At 44.3% G+C, this 21,372-nt stretch overlaps 1 protein-coding gene across 4 annotated transcripts in view; it reads right to left on the bottom strand.

The window, feature by feature from the left end:
* The window catches only part of si:ch73-63e15.2 (protein strawberry notch homolog 2), a 56,428-nt gene extending 36,648 nt beyond the window's left edge, over positions 1 to 19,780 (bottom strand). For 2 of the 4 annotated variants that reach the window (XM_056414188.1, XM_056414191.1), the window contains exons 1-3: positions 19,639 to 19,780; positions 4,357 to 4,593; positions 3,811 to 3,899 (exon numbers count right to left, since the gene is read on the bottom strand). In XM_056414188.1, coding sequence (XP_056270163.1) covers positions 3,811 to 3,899; positions 4,357 to 4,464 — 197 coding nt within the window. In that variant the 5' untranslated portion in view covers positions 4,465 to 4,593; positions 19,639 to 19,780. Of the gene's footprint in view, positions 1 to 3,810; positions 3,900 to 4,356; positions 4,594 to 17,358; positions 17,565 to 18,917; positions 19,463 to 19,638 lie in introns of those variants that run through there. The other 2 variants (XM_056414189.1, XM_056414190.1) reach the window with 2 other exon arrangements.
* Between the last annotated feature and the right edge of the window lie 1,592 nt (positions 19,781 to 21,372).

Genomic DNA, 21,372 nt, shown 5'->3' with positions numbered 1-21,372 from the left:
CACCGGGTGCTCAGAGGGCGTCCGGGTTTACAATTACTCATTGTCAATTTCCAAAGATTTCCCTGTAAGGACTCTCTCTCTCTCACATGGATGACTAGTCTAACTCCCATGCAAACAACATTGCGCAATATGGGAACTTTGACTCATAGCGCTGACAAACACGGCGGCCGTATCAACAGAGGATAGCGGGAGGCGGGCAGCCGGTCACACCAAGTCTTTGGAGTAAAGACCTTTCCATTTAAACAATAAACAACAGGAAAATATTAAATACTCGTCCGCGGGGAAATCTAAACGTTGCATTTAAGGTGTATTAATGTGACGGGTAAGAATGGAAGGCGCGGGCGTGGTCTGTGCCGTCTTTGTCGGGGTTGAAAAGAAAAGACGTTCCCCTTCTCGTCACAACCCGTTTCGCACGATGCGATTGGTCGTTGGTCCGAAAGATCAAAGCCTGAGCCTTCGTGACGGATGGGTTTGGTCGGAGTTGGTCGTAGACAAATCGGAAAAATAAACCCGGCCTAAAAAAGTAGAAGTGGATTGATGGTCCGCAAACAAACGGACTGAACCGGCCTTATTATCCGATGTAAAAGGAAAATGGAATAAGAGAACAAGAGGAACGCCGTTAGCGTGGTACACCGAGTGCATTTTACTGCACGGCCCCGTTGCGTGTTTTGTTTTGCATGTCCGTGTTTTGCATGCGGTCGGCATCCTGACCGGTAAACACCGGTAAACACCGGGAGCAAACAGAGGATGTAAATGAGGACAGGAGTTTGTTTTAACAGCGTCAGTCTCCCACACGCTCGATGACTCCGGCTGCAGTCGGAAAAAATAAATCATAACCGTGAGGTTCGATGTTCGCATCAGCACGAAGGTCTCGCGCCCACTCCTCCTGTCCTCCACCTCTCCACGTCACCGGCATTAATGCACAAAAAAGGGAACAAGTGACGAACAACTTACAGCTGGAAGAACTTTATGAACAATATCTGGATATTATATTATGGAAAGAATGCTACGCGAGTGTGTTAGTCTGTTATATGTGAAAAGATGGCTATACTTTGATGAGTCAAATATTTAATTACATCTTAAAACAAAACGATTTCATAATTTATTTTTTATCTCCAATTGTTTATTTGTTCTACGCTTTAATTTCAGAATACGTTGAAAAATTAAACTGTGTGCACTTCGATAAAAACTGGATAAATTGAGGGGCTCTAAAACTGTGGACTGGTAGTGTATGTGAAACTGAAAATGACAGAAACACTCCTGAAAAAAAAAATACTAAATAAATGTCATGATTTTCAAAGGGCCAGTGTGTGTGTGTGTGGCGTTGTTTTTGTGACGCCTCTGCTCCGTAAACTCCAGTGTTGTGACCTATAACAGAGCGGGGGAGAGGGGGGGGGGAGACGGGGCTGAACAACGAGACCGGGAGGAACAGCCGTCCTGTTTACTCAGTCACAACGAGGGTCGCTCTGGAGGAACTCACGTTTACCCAGAGGATAATGCCGACATGGCACCTTTACAGACAGTTGCTCTTTTACGGACGAGGGCCGTCTCGACAAAACAATACCACGCGATGATGCTCCGTCACATCATATTTGTGATTTACGATGCGAGTCAGAGTGTGAGGTAACCTCCGAGTCAACCGGAGAACCGCAGAGCGAGAGCTCCGGCGTCGTCTTGAGCTTTTCAAAGAAACGAGACGGCGATGACGGAAACAAAAGGCCACGGACTGAACAAACGGTGAAGACTAAATCGGGGACATTTTAGAAGTTAGAAATCCAATCTTGAGAATAATCCTTTTCGTTTAATTTCATTCGACATTTCCATCCCTCTTCGACACACCCGTTCACACATAGTCACCTTCCTAAAATAATAGTTTTGCCTAAATCATCTCCTCGTGATACTGGCCACCTCTGGTCAAATGTCCTCCATCCTCAGGTGAACACATTATGTGACTCTACTCCTGTCGTAAAATACATCTCAATATCATATACAGGACTGTCTCAGAAAATTAGAATATTGTGATAAAGTTCTTTATTTTCTGTAATGCAATTAAAAAAACAAAAATGTCATGCATTCTGGATTCATTACAAATCAACTGAAATATTGCAAGCCTTTTATTCTTTTAATATTGCTGATTATGGCTTACAGCTTAAGAAAACTCTAAAATCCTATCTCATAACATTTTAATATTTCCTCAGACCAAGTAAAAAAAGATTTATAACAGCTGAGTGTTTGTCAAGGCTCAGGAAACCCTTGCAGGTGTTTCGAGTTAATTAGACAATTCAAGTGATTTGTTTAATACCCTACTAGTATACTTTTTCATGATATTCTAATATTTAGAGATAGGATATTTGAGTTTTCTAAAGCTGTAAACCATAATCAGCAATAAATCAGAATAAAAGGCTTGCAATATTTCAGTTGATTTGTAATGAATCCAGAATGCATGACATTTTTGTTTTTTAAATTGCATTACAGAAAATAAAGAACTTCATCACAATATTCTAATTTTCTGAGACAGTCCTGTATATATATATATATATATAATTATATAATCTATTCGACACAAGATGCATCTTCAAGGATAACAGGTTTACCTTCGGGGGGAAACGACTCCTCTCAGAACGTGTGAAGCAGCATCGCTCACATTCCAGCTGGAGCAGCGACACACACTCAGAGTCCAGAGTGAACGCTTCTCAATTCAACTCTGTGGCTGCAGACGTTTAGATGTTATGTCTCTCTTGTGATAAAACACTTTGCCCAACTCTGATTGTTTAGTATCTGCCCTGAATATTATTACAATAGTCATTTTAACAGCCGCCGCGTGTCCTCGTGAAAAGGCGAGGAGAAGCGGGCGGGGAGGAGAAGCGCGTTTGTTTGGTTTGATCCTTCTGGGCTCCGGTAGAAACACGGCCGCCGGCTCAGACAGACGTAACAGGCTGATTCTAATTCTAAGTCTTATTTTCAGCTGATTATACCCTAAAGAGATCCTAATCTTTGGTATTATATTCCATTTCTGGTAATAGACCCTTTTCTTTACAAGGGTCTATAAATTAGGGAAGTGTATTATTTTTTTGGACATAACGCATTAACGTGTCAAATATACACACCATTTAAAACAAATATCAAGGTTGATACTCATGTTGACCAATGGATTCCCATGACTTTTCCATGACCTTTATATGACTTTAAACCACATTTCCATGACCAAACATTTTGTGAAATCTCATACACGAGTACACCCTAAATGACACAGAATGATGTATTTGATTTTAATTTAAAATAGGAATTTATACGCATTTTTTGCTTCTACCTATACCGTTTCAGTCTTTCTCTTTTGTATATTATATAGAATAATATTGTATTGTATAAAATACACAAATACACACAAAAAAGAATAAATATGTATATAAATGTCTATTCTTTTAATCAAACTGCGTGAATGAACATATGAATATAATACATTTCCACGACTTTTCCAAAACTTTAGGGACTTGTCCAGGCCTGGAAATAAACATGTTTATATTCCATTTTCTTTTCCAGGTTTTCTAACCCTGAAATATTGATAAAAACGCACTGAACGCGAGCACCACACTACATATACATGTGTAATAATTCTTCTGTCATCTCACGTGCCGATGCCTCCTGTGAGGACACGGCATTCGACATGGAAGACACAGAGTAAGAACTAACAAACAGCGTGAGGAGTTCCTCCAAACCGGGTCTTCCCCCGTGTTGTGTTTTCAGCTGTCGCACTCGGGACAATGACAGGTGTGTGTGTGAGTGTGTGTGTGTGTGTGTGTGTTTACTTACTGGTTTCCAGATTGCATAGGGCAGTGTATGCTGTATCCAGCCGGCTGAGAGTAGGATTCCCAGGAATCAGAGGAGGCATATATTGAACTCTAAAACAGAACAGAAGGGAAAAATCAACATTTGTATATATTTTTTAAAAGCATTGATATACAACACTGGATTAAGGAAATCACATTTATTAAGTAGGTTTGCACGCGGTCGGTGTCACGATATTTTTCTTTATTTTCCTAAACTGAAACACAGATTTTGGTGCTTTAAAAAGACCAAAAACAGATTCACCAATCCCGCGTTCTGCAAAGTAAAATGACTGTTGTGGAGAGATGGATTGTAATGGCTTCGTTTCCCGAAAGAAAAGGGGGCTGCCTGACGTCAAGGTGGAGCACTGAAAACCTTCTAAATATAGCGTACACTCAAACCCATTGTGAAGTTTGGTTTCCTATTCTTTTAGGTGGGCCTAGAACACGTCCGCAGCCGTAGAACCGCTCTCCTCTCGTGCTGCTAATACACTCAAGCTAAATGGCGGTTCAATAAAATGCCGTAGCGTACCTCCATGTTAGAGGAGGCCACAGAGAACAAGCTGCTGTCCTGCTGAGGGCCTTCTGGATGCAGGTAGTTCTCCCCGTCCATGGCCAGCGCTGAGGGGAGGGTGGGCATCAGACCGCGGCTTCGCACATCACGACCACCGGCTGGATTCAGGCTGCGTACCCTCCGACCGCCGCCGGCGCTCTGGCTGCGTCCGAGAAAAGTGCTTTTGTTCTAACAACGGCGGACGCTTTCCATGACCTGAGGGAGACGGGATGCGATGGAGAGGGGAAGAAGGGGGGGAGACATTAGAGGAGTTGCAGGGAATGTGTTCCGGCACACGTGGCGATCGATGCCACATCAAGGTTTTGGATCAAAGCAAGTGGAGAGAAAAAAAAGGTCTTTAATAGACTCGGAAAAAAGTCACATTTTGCCAGAGTGCCAATAAATATATGTGGCTATTCTCACTTCTTTTGAAAGAATTTCCACCGGCGGTGGCCTCTTGGAGACGGCGCAGTGAAACGGCCGACAATGGAATACAAGATTAAAAGTGCACTTTATGAAAAACTGATTAATATAGGCTGAATTATAAATGTTGGGCAACAAAAGAAGTCACCATAGAGCAGACAAAAACATTTTTAACTAGAACGGGCACTCGGTAGAGCGCATACCTTCGCATATCACAAGATTGGGCATTGAATTATGAACATTTTGGCATTAGTTGCATGCCAATTGGATAAAAATTGACCGCGCTATGGTAAAAAGAAGATGTTGACCTTTTCATGACCTTGACCTTTGACCCGATTGATCCCAAAATATAATCAAATGGTCCCCGGATAATAACCAATCATCCCACCAAATGTTATGCGATTCGGTTTAATACGTTTTGAGTTATGCGAGTAACACGCATACAAATAAATAAATAAATAAATACACGGCGATCAAAACATAACCTTCCGCATTTTCAATGCGAAGGTAAAAAGGAGTGGGAAAGCCAAAGACGTCTGCAATGAAAATATGAACAGGTACAGTTAATTAAAGATGTTGATTCAAAATGTATGAACAGAAATCAATTACTTTTAGAACATGAAGCGGAATAGACAAACGGGCGCCGCCGTCGCCACGCGGACTGAATTCAGGACTTATTCATAATGCGGTTTGAGGTTACATCTTCTGAGTGACGGCCCTCATTAGCCGGGTGTCGGCCGGCGTCACTGAAGGTTCGCCGTTCGTCAGAGGACCAATTAGAATCCCAGCAGGAGGTCCAGGACAGAGGAAAAGGCCCGTTCTAAAAGGTAAAGCATGCGGTGGATGTGCGGCGAGTCAACTCACAACTCAGATGGTTTTATTTGTGTTCATGTTCATGTTCCCTAGATTCAGAGCAAGAAGCTGCATGCCAGACAAAAGACAAAGAAGTCCGGAGCAGAGATCGAAGCCCCTCTCCCTCAGAGCGCGGTGTTGACCCAGCATCCCTGGGCTTTGTCTATATTATGGGATGGGGGGGGGGAGACATCGCTAAATCGCTGCCAGTCTGCATGAGGAGGTTACCGTTGACAACGGTTGCTGCCCAGCCTCGGGTGGCGGCGTCAGGCATTGGCTCGTTTCTGTCACGCACAGCGAGGCGGGGGGGGGGGGGGGGGGTGGCTCGAGGCTCAAAGAATAACAGGTTGGACCAGCGAGACCAGAACGACTGGACAGAGAAGAAGGCTTCAACCTCTCTCTCCCTCTCCTTCTCTCCCTCTCCGTCTCTCTCTCCCCCTCTCTCTCTCTCTCCTTCTCTCCCTCTCTCTCTCCCTCTCTCCCCTCTCTCTCTCCTTTCCTCTCCTCTCTACCTCCTCTCCTCTCTCTACCTCCTCTCCTCTCTACCTCCTCTCCTCTCTCTCCTCTCCTCTCTCTCTCCTCTCTCTCTCTCTCTCCTCTCTCCTCTCCCTCTCTCTCTCCTCTCTCTCTCTCTCTCCTCTCCTCTCTTCTCTCTCTCTCCTCTCCTCTCTCTCTCCTCTCTCTCTCCTCTCTCTCTCCCTCTCTCTCTCCCTCTCTCTCCCTCCCTCTCTCCCTCTCCCTCTCTCTCCCTCTCTTCCTCTCTCTCCTCTCCTTCCTCTCTCTCCCTCTCCCTCTCTCTCCCTCTCTCTCTCTCTCTCTCTCTCTCTCTCCTCTCTCTCCTCTATCTCTCCTCTCTCTCTCCTCCTCTCTCTCCCTCCCTCCCCTCTCTCTCTCTCTCTCCTCTCTCCCTCCCTCTCTCCCTCTCTCTCTCTCCCTCTCTCTCTCTCACTCTCTCATATAAAAACCTAGATAAAAACCTATATAATCGGGGGGGGGGGGGGGGGGTTGTGCTGTTGTTTACAGATGTATTGACAGGTTAAAACCTAATATACTTGCGATTATGTCATACAGTCTTTATATTAGGCTCAAGAGATTCTCTCTCTCTCCCGCTCCAGCCTTCGGCTTCCCGGCCGACGCTGTGACGGGCAAAAGAAACGTGGAATCCGGCCTTCGGATTCACCGGCGATGTTGTAAGAAGCAGACGGAGGGCGTTGAGGCCTTCAAGCTATCGACTCGGCAGACAAGACAGAGAAAGAAAAACCGAGGCCATGAAACTACAAAGACATTATCTGCGTGTACGGGTGAAGGTATGGAGAAATATTAGAATCTGAACTTCATTCTCTCTCTCTCTCTCTCTGGCCAGCCAACATTTTGTAAATGTGAACCTTATTTAATGCAATAAAACTCTCCGCTCGCTCTTTGTGGGATCATCTTTGAAGCGCTGCCACGTCAAATATTATGATTTTCTTCGTTTTTTTAAATTGTTGATCTTTGGCTCGCATTTACATTTACAGATTTGCCTCTTCAATCTGTCGGAATAAATTAGACGCACTCCTCTGTAATTGGGGAAACTGACCACGGTGGCCTACTTTCTTCTGGCGCGGCTTCACGAGGTAGACCGGAGTGACGCCCGACGCCGAGGCTTCACGACAAAACCAACGTGGAGACGTCGTGAAGCGAGCCGAGCGTGGGCTGAGACCAGAGATCCGTTTCTCTCAGACGTACGAGAACATCAATTGTGAACTAATGTTTTTTTTTCAAATGTATTTTGCGGGCAAATATAGATAAAAACAGTTTCAAAACCAAACCATCGTGCGGCGGGATCACGTCATTTTGATCGACACGCTCGGACTCGACAGACGAAAACATTTCCACTGTCGCCGTCAAAAAAAAGTGCTACGTTACCCCGAGGCTGCAAAACCTCACAGATATCCCTACTTTGGCTGCCGGATCGACCCCGATCCTCTCGGCACTCGGCGCGTCTGTGGAATGTCAGTCCCCCCCCCCCCTTTGCCCCCAAACTAATCAAACTGGTTACCTTCCTTCCTGTGTCCCCTCCTTCATTCCTCCCTCCAGTTTGCCCCCAATCTGAAACACAGGCCAGGCGTGTTCACTGGGGACAAAGCTGAGGTAATAAATCCTAATGGAGTTCATGCCGGTCTAAATAAGAGAGCCTTTGTGTGTCCGACTGTGTGTGTGTGTGTGTGTGACCCAGCATATTCACCGCTCGCATAGCCGATACACATAAAGGCCATTTCACCCTCACAGAACCAGCATGGTGCCGTCTGGGTCAGGTTGAAGCCCGACTCGGGAGAACTTTCTCGGCAGGAGTTCTGGATATTGGATTCCTCCTGAATGTGTACGCAGCCTCCAGGCTGAGACGTCCAGATACGAGCAGGGACCGGAGCGCCGAGCGGCTCGGGGGGCAGTCAGGGAGTGTGTGTTCCAGAGCCTTGTGCCCCCCCCCCCCCGTTAGTGCTGAAGAATCGTACGCCGTGCAACACCCCGAGGAGGTCGACCTCTCGACCGCATCGAGGGTTCTCGAGCGTAACGCCGGTTGATCTGGGTAAAAAAATGCCTCAATATATAGAAAATTCACTCACCCGCTTTTCAACATGCGAGGAACGGGTGACGACTGGATGGATGTGAAGTGTCTGAGCGTAGAGGGGGAGAAAGAGCGAGAGAAAGCGAAAGTGCGGGTGTCCTGCGAGAGAGAGAGACTAAACTCTCACGCAGGACTTGAATTCTGCGGTTCATGAGGTGTATATGAAACGACTTGTAGCGTCACGTCTCTCGAGTCGTTACAGCGACGCATTATTCAAAGAAAGCGATCCAAACGCACACTCGGAGGAGCGGAACTCGTTTTATGTGAAAGCCAGAAGACATATCTGGCCAGTAATACCGTAGTGGGAGCAGTGGGAGGAGGAGGAGTGGGAGCAATACATTCCTCGGCCGACAGAATAATTTGATCAATCAGCCTGACGCCTGAAGACACACCAAGTGCTCCGAAGCAGCCAGGCGCTGTCATCTCCCCCCCCACCCTCACCTACGTCACCCACCAAAACCATGCCAGTTGCTGTCTCTTAGCAACAGAAAAATGTCTGCCGCTTGCTTCCCCCCCCCCCCACTCCTCCGGCGGGCCTCTGAGGATAATCGATACTGATCACTGCAAGACTGGTCCCACATATCTCCTTCCTGTAAGGCCTCTTATTACCGGGGAAAGAACAGCTGAACCCCCCCCCCCCCTACCGCGGAGAGGAAGAGGTGATGAGGGACGCCATCAGAAGGGAGAAGAAGGGTCGCTGCGATATGGGAGAAAGAAAACAGAAGATAAAGGAACACGAAATGTACCCACTGCGCCACGAGGAAGACGAGGAGTTCCTTCATCAGGAAGTGACACGCATACGCTGAAGAATGCTTATTCAAAGAAAACGTGTCCCTCTCTTTGTCAATATCTGGATTTATAGTCAGTGTCAAGACAGCGAAGCAAAATGTCTCATATGCTAAAGGAGAGGATATTAAAGAGAGAGAGAGACTCTTTTGCAGTGTAATCTGTTAATTACTTCAAAGGTTACTGCTGTTTTTTTTTACAACCCCCTCCCATCTGTGTGTGTGTGTGTGTGTGTGTGGGGGTGTGTGTGTGTGTATCTTTCTCTCTCTCTGGGTGGTCTGGTGCAAAAGCTCACAGCAGGGGGATTAGACCATCTCATGTGCCGTATTCATGAAATCTTTTCTTTAAACACAACTAGCCCGTACATCACGGTGCCGAAGGCGCCAAAACACACACAGACGGACCGCGAGGCTCTCGGGGGCGCCGCTCCGGTCCGACAGACAGAAGCGAACGAGCATCGCGCCTCTTCAGGACACACGAGGCGTGTTTACGACACGCGGGGATCATCCTGGGACGTGTGACTTCCCGAAGCCGCCAAATCACGCTCAGAGCGCTCGCGACGAGAACGACGCCTCCCTCCCCGATGCAGACGTGGAGTCGATGCGTAATCATACGTCCACACAACTAAATCATTTGTGTATTTGCACGTATGATGGATGAAGGCGGCGTAGCTTAATAAATAATGCATAACAGACACGTATGCGTGCGTTTCTTTAAGTGCAGTGAGAAGTGTAACGCGTAACAGTTGGGGCAGCGGCGGAGCGCCTCCTCGCGTGACTTTATCACGTTAGATTGACGATGCAAATTCTTTGCATTGAGGCTTCGTTTAATCCGTGTGAGCCGAACTTCATTGACGACGACCAGAGGGGCTGCTGGAGGCCAGAGGGCGTGATCGCTTCGAGCTGCAACGCAACCGCGAGCGCACATCGGCAACGCTCGGAAGAAAACGTGCGATCTTTCCGTGAAGTCCAGACGTCTCGTTGCTTCTGCAGACATTCTTACGAGAGAAGATCCTTCGACGCGAAGCTCCGCTCACCGCATTCTCAAAATCCTCTCCGTGGGGCACACACACACACTTACACACACACACACACACAACTACACACAGACACACACACACACTCACACACTGGGTCTGAAGCTCATATCATACAGAGGCAGAGACAGAGAGACACACACACACACATACATACACACATACACACAGACACACATACATATATATACATATATACACATATATATATATATATACACACACATATATACATACAATCATATATATATACATACATATAAACACATATACACATATATATATATATATATATATACATATATATATAAATACATATATATACACATATATATATATATACATACATATATATATATATATATATATACATGTATATACACACATATATATATATATAAATACATACATATATATACATATATATATATATATACATATATACACACATTAATATACATATATATATATATATATACACATACATATATCCATATATACATATATATATATATGTATACATATATATATATATATATATATATATATATATATATATATATATATATATATATACACATATATATATATACATATATATATATACATACACATATATACATATACACACACATACATACACATGCATACACACATATACACACATATACATACAGACACATTCACACACTTACACTCACACAGGGCGTCGTCGACAGCCACATTCCGGAGCAGCCGATATGAGTTTACGCTTCAAGCCTGTGTCCCGACGTGGCGTCCGTGACCTCGGGGGTCGAGTGCTCGCCGAGCGGGTCCGGCGCAGCAGGAGTGAGCCCCCCCCCCCCCCCCCCCCGGTGCGGTCTGCGTCCGTCTTCTCGATTAACGAGCCGGCGGACTCGGATCGTTCAATCCGACGCACAAACGTTCACTCATCGCCGCTCCGGAGTCCGTCGGCATCGCCAGTAATCGGGTTAGAAGCGATCGAGGCCCGGCCGCCTCACGCGGCGAGGGGGCTTTTAGTCGGTTCTGATTGGCCCACGACTAGCTGGATTAATTAGCGGCCGTGATGACATTTTTTTATTTTTAAAAAAAGGAACAAGTTACTTCCCGGGGAAACGCAGGGCCCGGTCACCCAAAACAACCTGCATTATTAATGATCACCTTTTATCCAACACAAAGCCTCGATATAACACGCGTACACACACACACACACACATAACTGTAAGGACATGGACATCGGGTATCAATCTGTTCCCGCTATTTCCATTCAGCGTTGCGGTCGTTGCCGTGAGGGGGCCGTGGACGGTGACCGGCGAGGAGCACGATGATCGAATGACTGAAACCAAATCTACCGTCTTATCAAAAGCCGGGAAATGGAAACAAATTGGGTTTTAAGAGGCGCTTGTTATTGCATTTCGCTCGTTCAAATATTTATCGAAAGAGGCTCTCTGTGCCGGGACGCGCGGAACGAGCCGCTCGTCATTCGGATGACTCGGTCGGACTGGAAGGCGGCGCTCAAACACTTCGTCGCAGGAGGAATAACGATTCGTCTCAATTAGACGCTCGTTAAACCCGACGGCACGCGGCAATTCGGCACCGGTTGATGAATAGCGCCGTGCCCGCAAACACCGGCCGAACGAGACGTTGAAGAGATTTATTCTGAAACGGGGAGCTTAATCAAGCTCCCCGTGGCTCAGAGGACGCCTTTGTTGTGGTAAATAAAGAGAGAGGGGAGAACGGCGAGGGAAGAACAGAGTTTGCAGAGTGCAGAGGAGCAGAAAGAGATGCCAAGCACCGGCTCCGCGGCTCTCGTTTTAGGAGCACACCCCTCTCCTTCCACCCCCCGCCAGAAATAGATCAAAGGCCGACTTGATCGGAGAGAAAGATCCACTTAGCCGCCACGTTCTCCTCCGACGTCTAGTTTCCTCAGAATAGAACACGTGCTCCTCCGCCACTTTTCTTGTTCGACTCCCTGAACAGACGGCAGTACCGATGGAAGCTGGACACACAGCGTGACGGTTAAAACAGGCGGTCATACACAGTCCTCTCTGAAAAGCATATAGAGCACATACAACACTACACTCAGGCGGCGACGATTACTATTTAAACTAGAACGGGCACTCGGTAGAGCGCATACCTTCGCATATCACAAGATTGGGCATTGAATTATGAATATTTTGGCATTAGTTGCATGCCAATTGGATAAAAATTGACCGTGCTATGGTAAAAAGAAGATGTTGACCTTTTCATGACCTTGACCTTTGACACGATCGATCCCAAAATCTAATCAAATGGTCCCCGGATAATAACCAATCATCCCACCAAATTTCATGCGATTCGATTTAATACTTTTTGAGTTATGCGAGTAACACGCATACAAATGAATAAATAAATAAACAAATAAATAAATAAACAAATAAATAAATACACGGCGAACAAAACATAACCTCCCGCATTTTCAATGCAACGGTAATTATTTCTCGTCGACTTCGTCGTAGAGGAACCTATTGTTTTTCAAATGATTATTATTATTATGAAGAATGTTGCAATTTTTGGCCTTTTTATTTTATTCAAAAGTTGTCCAATTTTCATTGACATATCAGGACTGGCGAAAATCCCGATATTTTCAAGGTTTCGCATTTGTGTTTATAGAAATTTTTCTCTAGTTATATTTGTAATCAATTTAAAAAAAATGCAATCTATTTAGTTTTGTGTGTTGAATCCATTTGCATCTTTTGATTTCTCACTCACTATTGTATGTATCATCAATGTTTCGGTCTAAGCGGACGATGAGCGCGAAGAACACACGACGCGGTAACTTAGAAAAGAGGAGATAAAAGCAATTACAATTTAAAACGTGTGTAAGAGGTGTGCCTAAATTGAAATCGTCGTATAATTTAGATTTTAGGGGCTGAAAAACAATTCACACAATTCTGCGAGGGAAGCTCCCAAAATAAGTGTTTTAGTTTCCTGTTAGTTTGGATTCGGCCGGCGGCGGAACAGACAGTACTTTGCCCCACACACACACACACACAGCGCCGCTTTGCTACGCTGACGTCAGATCAGGCCGCTTCATCCGTCTGGTATCGACTGAGGCTGCTATCGCGCTCTTTGGAGAGTAGAGCCAGGAGAGAAAGGAACAACTGCTTCTAGAAAATGTATGAAAAATGTTCTTAAAATAATCTGTTAAATAACTTTATAAAAGTGGTGGTGAAAAAGATCATGAGTTTTAGATATTATTTCACATTGTGGCGTTTTCCTCACCCCACACTAAATGGAATTACCCTCCAGAAAGTCTGAGAAATGCCAACTAATAAACGTATCTTTATTTAAAATGTGCCGCATTGTCCTAGCCGAGGGAAGAAAAAAAGGAAAAGAAAAAGTGTGGTAATTCTTGCCAGCAGTCGTTCTCCTCTGGCTCTAATCCATCTAATCTCAGGGTTCGTACACATGACCAATGGAATTCCAGGACTTTTCCAGGACTTTAAACCAAATTTCCATGACCAAACTGAAATGAATGAGAGACAATAGTTTGATTAAAAGAATAAACATTACTATACATGTTTATTCTTAGAAACACGTATATAAATGTTTATTCTTTTAATCAAACTATTATCCTTTATGTGCAAATCTGTTTGGACTTGGCCTATGCCAGCTTATAATTTGAGTCTTCCTTTCAAAAACATATGAATTATTTTAAACTCGACGTAAATGAACATGTGAATATAACAAATTTCCATGACTTTTCCCAAACTTTTAGAATTTAAGTATTTTCCATGACTTTTCCAGGCCTGGAAATGACCATTTTAAAATTCCATGACTTTTCCAGGTTTTCCATGACCGTACGAACCCTGTAATCTTCTTGCAAGTCCCACCTCCGTGAGTGTGAAGGATTTGTGGAAGTCACAAAAGAAATGAACTGTTGCCTCACGTGAAAGAAACAAAACAACGCACACGTTGAACTGGACTATACAATGTGAGATCCGATCTTTAAAGGACAAAGAATAAGTTACGGCGAGTAAACAAACCGGGGGGAGGAAATGAGGACGAAGCAGGTTAAAATGAGGAAGAACCGAGTCGTAGAAGCCGTCGGAAGAGGAAGACTGATGTGCATCGGTCCCTAACGGAGACATGCAAAATAAATATCCTGGGGGTCAACCTATCGCGAGTCCTCTAGTAAACAACAACGGTCAACATTTACTCTCACTGTTGACTGATGAACTTCACTAAAGCCGGGGCCTCTGGGTATCCTGTCACGTATTGGGAACAATTGCATTTGGAAATGCAAATACAATTCTTTTAACCATCCTATTACCTTTGGGGTCAATTTGACCCCATTCAATGTTTGACGTCTCTAAAAAAATGATTAACATCATTTTTTTTGCTTCATATTTCATGACTTTTACTAATTTATTGGGGACAACTGGGATAACATATGTTTTTAATGTCCTGTACACAACTTGTACGCATCGGTGTTCCTTGGGGTCAATTTGACCCCAGGCTGTTTTTCACTGTGTAAAACATATATAAGAAATATCAACTATTTTTTATTATTTAAAAGCAGGGTTCTTACACATTTTGACCAATGGATTTCCAGGACTTTTCCATGACTTTAAAACAAATTTCCACGACCAAACTGAAATCTCGGTATAAACATTAAAAATCTAGAAAATTGTGCGTTTTGAAAGCGGCTTATATTTTGAGCGTCTTTCTTTAAAAAACATATTAATTATTTCAAACTCGGCGTAAATGAACACGTGATTATAACAAATTTCCATGACTTTTCCCAAACTTTTATGATTTAAGTTTTTTCCATGACTTTTCCAGGCCTGGAAATGACCATTTTAAAATTCCATGACTTTTCCAGGTTTTCCATGACCGTACGAACCCTGTAAAAAGGCTATTTAGGTAGTCAACAAACAAACATAAAGTACCTGAGACTTAAACTTGGGAAACAATATTAATTCTAATCATTTTCTGGAGGTTTTAACTGCTGGGGTCAAAAAGAGTAAAAGATGTTAGTAAATGTGAAGGTGACAGGAGGGTTAAGTCCGGTGTCGATAAAACCTAAAAACAAGAAGATGTGTGATCACTTTCGAGTGCCGGCATGCTTTCTCAATGGTGTGGTGTGCAGTGACCATCTCTGCTGACACTCTATCCAGCGATAATCCTGGGGTCTGGGTTCTAGTGAGACCGCTTCCACCCTCGGCCTTACTTTTGTTTCAGTAAACCGATTTGGGAAACATTCGCGGTGAAGCAGTGGGCTGCAGACGAGGCATTGTTTCCCAAAAAGGGCGCCTCTTAAGGTTCGTTCACACCAAAAGCAAAACTATTTTTTTCGCGCGACCGAATCCCATGAAAAGTCAACGTACAGACGCGATATTTTTCCGCGACGCGTTTCCAGCGGCACAATTTTCGCCCCTAGTTGAAATATTTCAACTTTGAGGCGGTCATCTCGCAACTCGGGCCAATCGGCTGTTGAGTTCCGCTCTCGTAGCCGGAAGCGGAAGTCTTTCGGACGTAACAGTGAATTCATCGGTGAAAGTGACCGAGCTGAGTGAGCCTATGGGTGATGTCATGAACCCAAACACGAGGGCGCTAGTGTGTAGTATAAAGTATAAAGCAGAACGAGTGGCGAGTTATTCTGGTGGATGAAGGAGATGATAACGGTCGTTACGGAGACGAGACACGTGGATAAGCCCCGCCCCTCGCGGAGCGTCTCGACGCTCATGGCGAGAACACGGCGAACGGTCGAGCGAGTAAACTCACGCGTTTTTGGGCGACGCGAAAAATAGTTTCGCTTTTGGTGTGAACGCAGCTTCAGATGACGAAAACACAACAGTCTTTATTTTCAGGCAATTTAAACATGAAAGAAAACTAGAGATGCACCGATCAGGTTTTTGGTGCCGATCACCGATCACTGAACTCAGTATCTGCCGATCACCGATAACACCGATCACGGTGTTGATTGAAGCATTCTATTTCTTGTGTAGCATTATTGCCTAGGACTATGAGGAAATACATATATAAAGCAACTCAAACATTAAAGAAATTACCGATTTCTTGAAACATTTAGGACTTTTACTTTGAAAAATTTCCTAATTGATACATTAAAATAGTTTGATTGCTATTGTAGGGGATTTCAGATATGTATGGAACACATCTGCATTATTCATTTCCTGGAACTTTTGGGGAAATCTATTTACAGGACTTTTCTTAACATACAAAAGTCTGACTTATTTTTTATAAACTCTTCCTTGGTACAGTAAAAATGTTTTAATGTTAGCATAAAGAAAACGCTTATTAACGCTGTATTCCATCAGATCCCTCTGGATGTTACACACTGTTCCTTCAGACGAGAACACGCTTTAAGACCTCGTGCATGAAACCGCCGCCGGTATCCACCATGTTGGGGTTAAATATTGCGTGTGTGACGACTATACAACTATACAGCCCAGTAGTGTGTCAGCCTTGAAATAATGTTTGTTTTTCCCCCACGCAGCTCGTCATAAACCCAAGCCGTGAACTGAAACGGTGACACGCGAGGTATTCAGTCACCCGTCGACGCGGACGCCGATATTTCTCTCAAATTTCCTCCCTGGATGAGTTTCATTTTGAAAAGGCCATTGTTTGCTTTCCTCGGAGGGATGTCGACACACCTTTCGCACAGAAAGGCACAAGGCGAAGCGGCGAGGAATGCCAGAGCGCTGCATGCTCGCCTGCGTTTCTGTCATCTCTCACGCGGCTCGTCTGGAGGGGAGATCCACATCGCCTCCAGGTCTGGATACTAGTCGGGACATGGGATCCTCGCAGCCCGTCGTAAAGGACCCATTTGTGTCTCGCCCCAGTGTCGAAGTGAACAGCACGGCCACATATTCCCAACAACCGGCCCTTGTTCTTTCTCTCTCTTCGGACCAAACATGTTATGTTTAATACATGAACTATTATCTAATGAAGGCCAGATTCCGGGAAAGCAGGAACTGAATCAAACATATTACCTTGCCTCCCCCCCCCCGCCTGATTCCCCTCCTCCACTCCAACGTTTTTCACTTTCACTCTAATCAGACCACGGGCCATAAATTAGATTTATCACTGGCACCAATTGGAGAGGGAGGGGAAAGAGGCGAGCAAAAACGAAGGCAGGGAGAATGGAGGGCCGGTTCACAAAGAGCGGGGGGGCGTGAGCCGCAGATCACAGCCGTGTGAGCTCACACCGCCAGAGTGTTTCGGAAAAAACTAACATCCCAAACAACAAAAAGAACAAGACTGGAACACAAACCTGAAAGAAAATTGCCGTAATATTCAAAATAATCCCAGCGACTTGCCGATCCCGCTCTGGAAACCCTCCGAGCGCTCTCTGTGCATCGACCGTACGGTTTCCCGCAGGCTCTCAACGCCGTTATCAACGGATCCAGTGTGTCGTGACCCTCACAGTCGCCGCAGGGCAGGCAGCCATAAATTGTCTGACACCGTGGCTAGAAAAGGAAAATTAGAAAAAAAAGGACAAACTGTGCAGCACAAACTCGGCTCTCTCTCTCACACACAAACACTGTTCTGGAACAGCGGGCAGGCCGTTGGCACGCGGCCAGAAAATATTACACGGCGCGCCGGTTGCCAGAAAGTAGCCCGGATTACATTTGTGAAATACGTCAACGGTTTGGCGAAATACTATTATTTTTGAGACGGGACAAAGACAGATATTCTCCTGCGAGTAGAGTTGTTTCCCGAGGACGTTTTAGTGGTCTAGGTTGCGGACGGGTAGATAAAAATAAAAAGGAGCGGCGAGTTTTATTTTTATTTGAACCCTTTTAAAAGCCCATTATCTAAACATCCTGTTGCAATTAAAACCTACATTGGGAAAGAGACAGACCTGCCTGCGAGAGGGATTTGAATGAAAAGGGACACCAAGGTTGTTGCCCGTGTCACCGGGGGATAAGGGCGCTCTAGTAAAAGACAAAATGTCATTCACTTTGGAGTCACAGAGTAGCACCCATTGACGAGGGAGGGAGGGAATGACACGATTAGAAAGAAATAGCCAGCCACCATGGCAACCTGTCGAGGCTCGCATGAGGCCTGTCCGTCTTATCCTTGGCTGCAGGCACACTGGAAACTAAAAAAAATAATAAAAAAAGAGTGAAAATTGAAGGAAAGAAAAAGAGCCAGAGGGGACAGCTTCGTGTGAACTATTTTCATTTTCCTTGCTCACTCCTTCCAGATGCCAGGTCGCCCCAAACCCCCAATAAATATCCCCATTGTGTATAATTTCTGTCACACATTGAGACACTATTTTCACGTCATGTATATATTTTAACTTCAACAAAGAAGCTATGAATTTCAAGCAAACCCCCAGTGACGTGTTTACCCTGAACTGAAGTGTGTGTGAGTCACGTCGCGGCGGTACGGTGGCCTCGTCAGGGGCGCACTTAAAGCCATTTGTCTTGAATACTGATGCACGCGCAGCTACAACGACGTTACAACGTTCACGTTACACAACCAACGTCCCCGTTATCTCATTAAATGAAATGTAACGTCACGATTAACACACGCCGGGCTGCATATCTCCGAAAAAAACTACGATAAATTCCCAACTAACTCAACGTGCGACGACGCGGATAATAACGTCGTTAAAACATAAACGCGCATCGCCTTTTAAACTGGCGTAATCTAATCTTTCCTCTCGCGCGTGTGTGTATGTTTACATACGTTTACGTGGACTTTGGGCAACGTTTTTTTTTTTTTTTCCACACCGAAAAGGAGCAACTCTTTGAAGAAAAAGGTTCAGAGGCAGATTAGTCTCCGCGCAGCACAAAGAAAGGCTCTACGTTACGCTTAGCTTACCGAGCGACCAGACGGTGCATTTAAGCCAGAAAGATGTCGTCCACTCCGAGGAATGTCCGTTACCTCCACTTCGGCATCCCGAGAAACAACAACAATGGACGTTTACCCCAAAACAAATACAGCAACACGCGACACTCGTTGGATAAAACCAGGCGCACTTTGGGTAGCCGATTGTGTTAGCTAGGTTAGCTTAGCTCGTAGCCCGTTTTCTGATGTTGGGTGCGCTCGTTTTGTACACCGCCAGTTGTTATTGGATTAACGTATCGAGTGTTAAATCTGCGGAGGAAACCCGCATACCACTTTCAGACTGTGTTAATAACATAGTTGTATTCAGCAAACATGCCAGCGTGTTCATTTGAGTGTTTTAATAACGTTAAAACGAAATGTGTTGATGAGACATTAACGACGCGTTAGCTCGGTACTCGCCCCGTCCTTTCTTGACGTTAATACACAACAATGGAGACGCACACACACACGGGCGCCTCTGTTTATTCACTACAACTGTCCCAACTTCCCTTGACCTCAACTCAGTCCGGGTTTACAGACACATTTGCATAAAATAACGTTAAAACAAGACGACCGTAGAATAACCGGCGCATCCCGTCGTTAAAAACGTGCGCTCCTAGGAGAGGCTGCCGAGGACGCGTCCTGTTGTAAAAGGCAGCTGCCGATGTGTCGCTTTGCCTTTTTCCCCCACAATATCCTCCTCTTTTCCACTCACCTTCGACGTGCTTCTTGTTCTCAATCCGAACCACGGGCCCACGCGCGGACTTTGAACCGGGGCTCGCGTCAAAGCAACCGAAATTAGGGGTTTTATCCAACTTATTCTCCTGAGTTGTTTTCTCCACTTCCTGATTGAGACGGTGCCATTTTGAATAGCGAAAGAATATTTCCGCCGCTGTCGTCGCGCGCACGGTGCCGCTCGACGCGCGCGAGCCAGAGAGGCAGCCGGGCCATAAATAGTTCATCTCCGTGATGTTTGGCACACCTAATCCGATGAGTCCATTTAGAATACATGCATTAAAATGAGGGGAAGATAAGATGTGGAATAACCCAGTTACAGCGTTTTTATTGGCCTTAATTTACACGTTACATAATTATACATTAGTTATAAACATGTTATATTCTGTAAATGCAATCTAAATGTGTTTTTATAATGTCGTGTACTCCATCATCTATGGTGTATACACTATTAATATACATTATTGTGTAAGATATATAACACTTAAATGCTTTTTTTGGTCAATTGCACCATTAAACTCTGTTATATTTGGAAAATAGGTTGGGCCTGTATCAGATGATCGCTATTATTTAAATGAATTTATTGACATGCAACTTTTAAAATGGTCATTCACGAACAAACCTTTCCTTGGATGCGTGCCTGAAACAGATATTTTGACACAAAAGTCATTCAAGTCGAAAAAAGTCCTCAATTGTAATAGAGCATTATTTATTTCACTTAGTCGTACCTATAATTGCTAGCTTTAGCAATTGTTTAAACACTATGGACCTTAATCTACACGTTACATAATAATACATTAGCAATTTTATATTCTGTAAATGCAATATAAATGTCTTATTATTATGTGTACTCAATAATCTATGGCGTATACAGTATTAATATACATCATTGTGTAAGACCTATTTCACTTAAATGCTTTTTTTGGGGCGTCAATTGAGCCATTAAACTCCACTTATGAGACCTGGATATAAGATTTGAGCCTGTTTCATATGTTCGCTATTATTTAAATGAATGTTGACTGCAACTCTTAAAATTCTGTAGTTTATTTTTCATTCACAAACAAAACCTTTCATTGGATGCCTGCAGCCTGAAATAGATATTTTGACACAAAAGTAATTTACGTCGAATAAACTCACTTAATCATACTTATAACTGCAAGTTTTAGCAATTGTTTTATATCTAATCGTTTGAGACTATATGGACCTGAATGTATTCCAAGCACAACACCACTGCTCCGGCAATCACAGTCACTCCCACTAACCCTAACCCTAACCCTAATGACAGTAATAATCAAAGCTAATGACTTACTAAGAAACAAAGCATTACACCACTGCATATTTGCATATATAGTAATGTCCAGGCACAACAGAAATAGGGAGATCATAAAAAAACACTTTTTGCACACAAACAAACAAACATGGACTCATGTTATACCTGGAATTGTCTTTTTTTTATATACTGAAAACAAATATATTTCCTTCCATTTGAGTAAATCACATTGACTGCATCCCGGCAGACAGTTATTATACATAAGCGTATATATATATATATATATATATGATCCTTTCAGACGATGAATGGAGTGCATGCTCGTCTTCCTCCTGCAGGTCTTTCTGTCTCCTTTGGGCCTCCGTCTGTCCGTTCCTGGTTATTGAACGACAGAAGAGCTGGAAGAGCTCCAGTGGTTTCCAGCAAACACGCATTGCCACAAGC

The sequence above is a fragment of the Pseudoliparis swirei genome, chromosome 5 (assembly GCF_029220125.1).
Source record: "Pseudoliparis swirei isolate HS2019 ecotype Mariana Trench chromosome 5, NWPU_hadal_v1, whole genome shotgun sequence".
Taxonomy (NCBI): Eukaryota; Metazoa; Chordata; class Actinopteri; order Perciformes; family Liparidae; genus Pseudoliparis; species Pseudoliparis swirei.
Note: the sequence above shows the minus strand (reverse complement) of the source record. Positions and strands in the feature narration are given on the sequence as shown.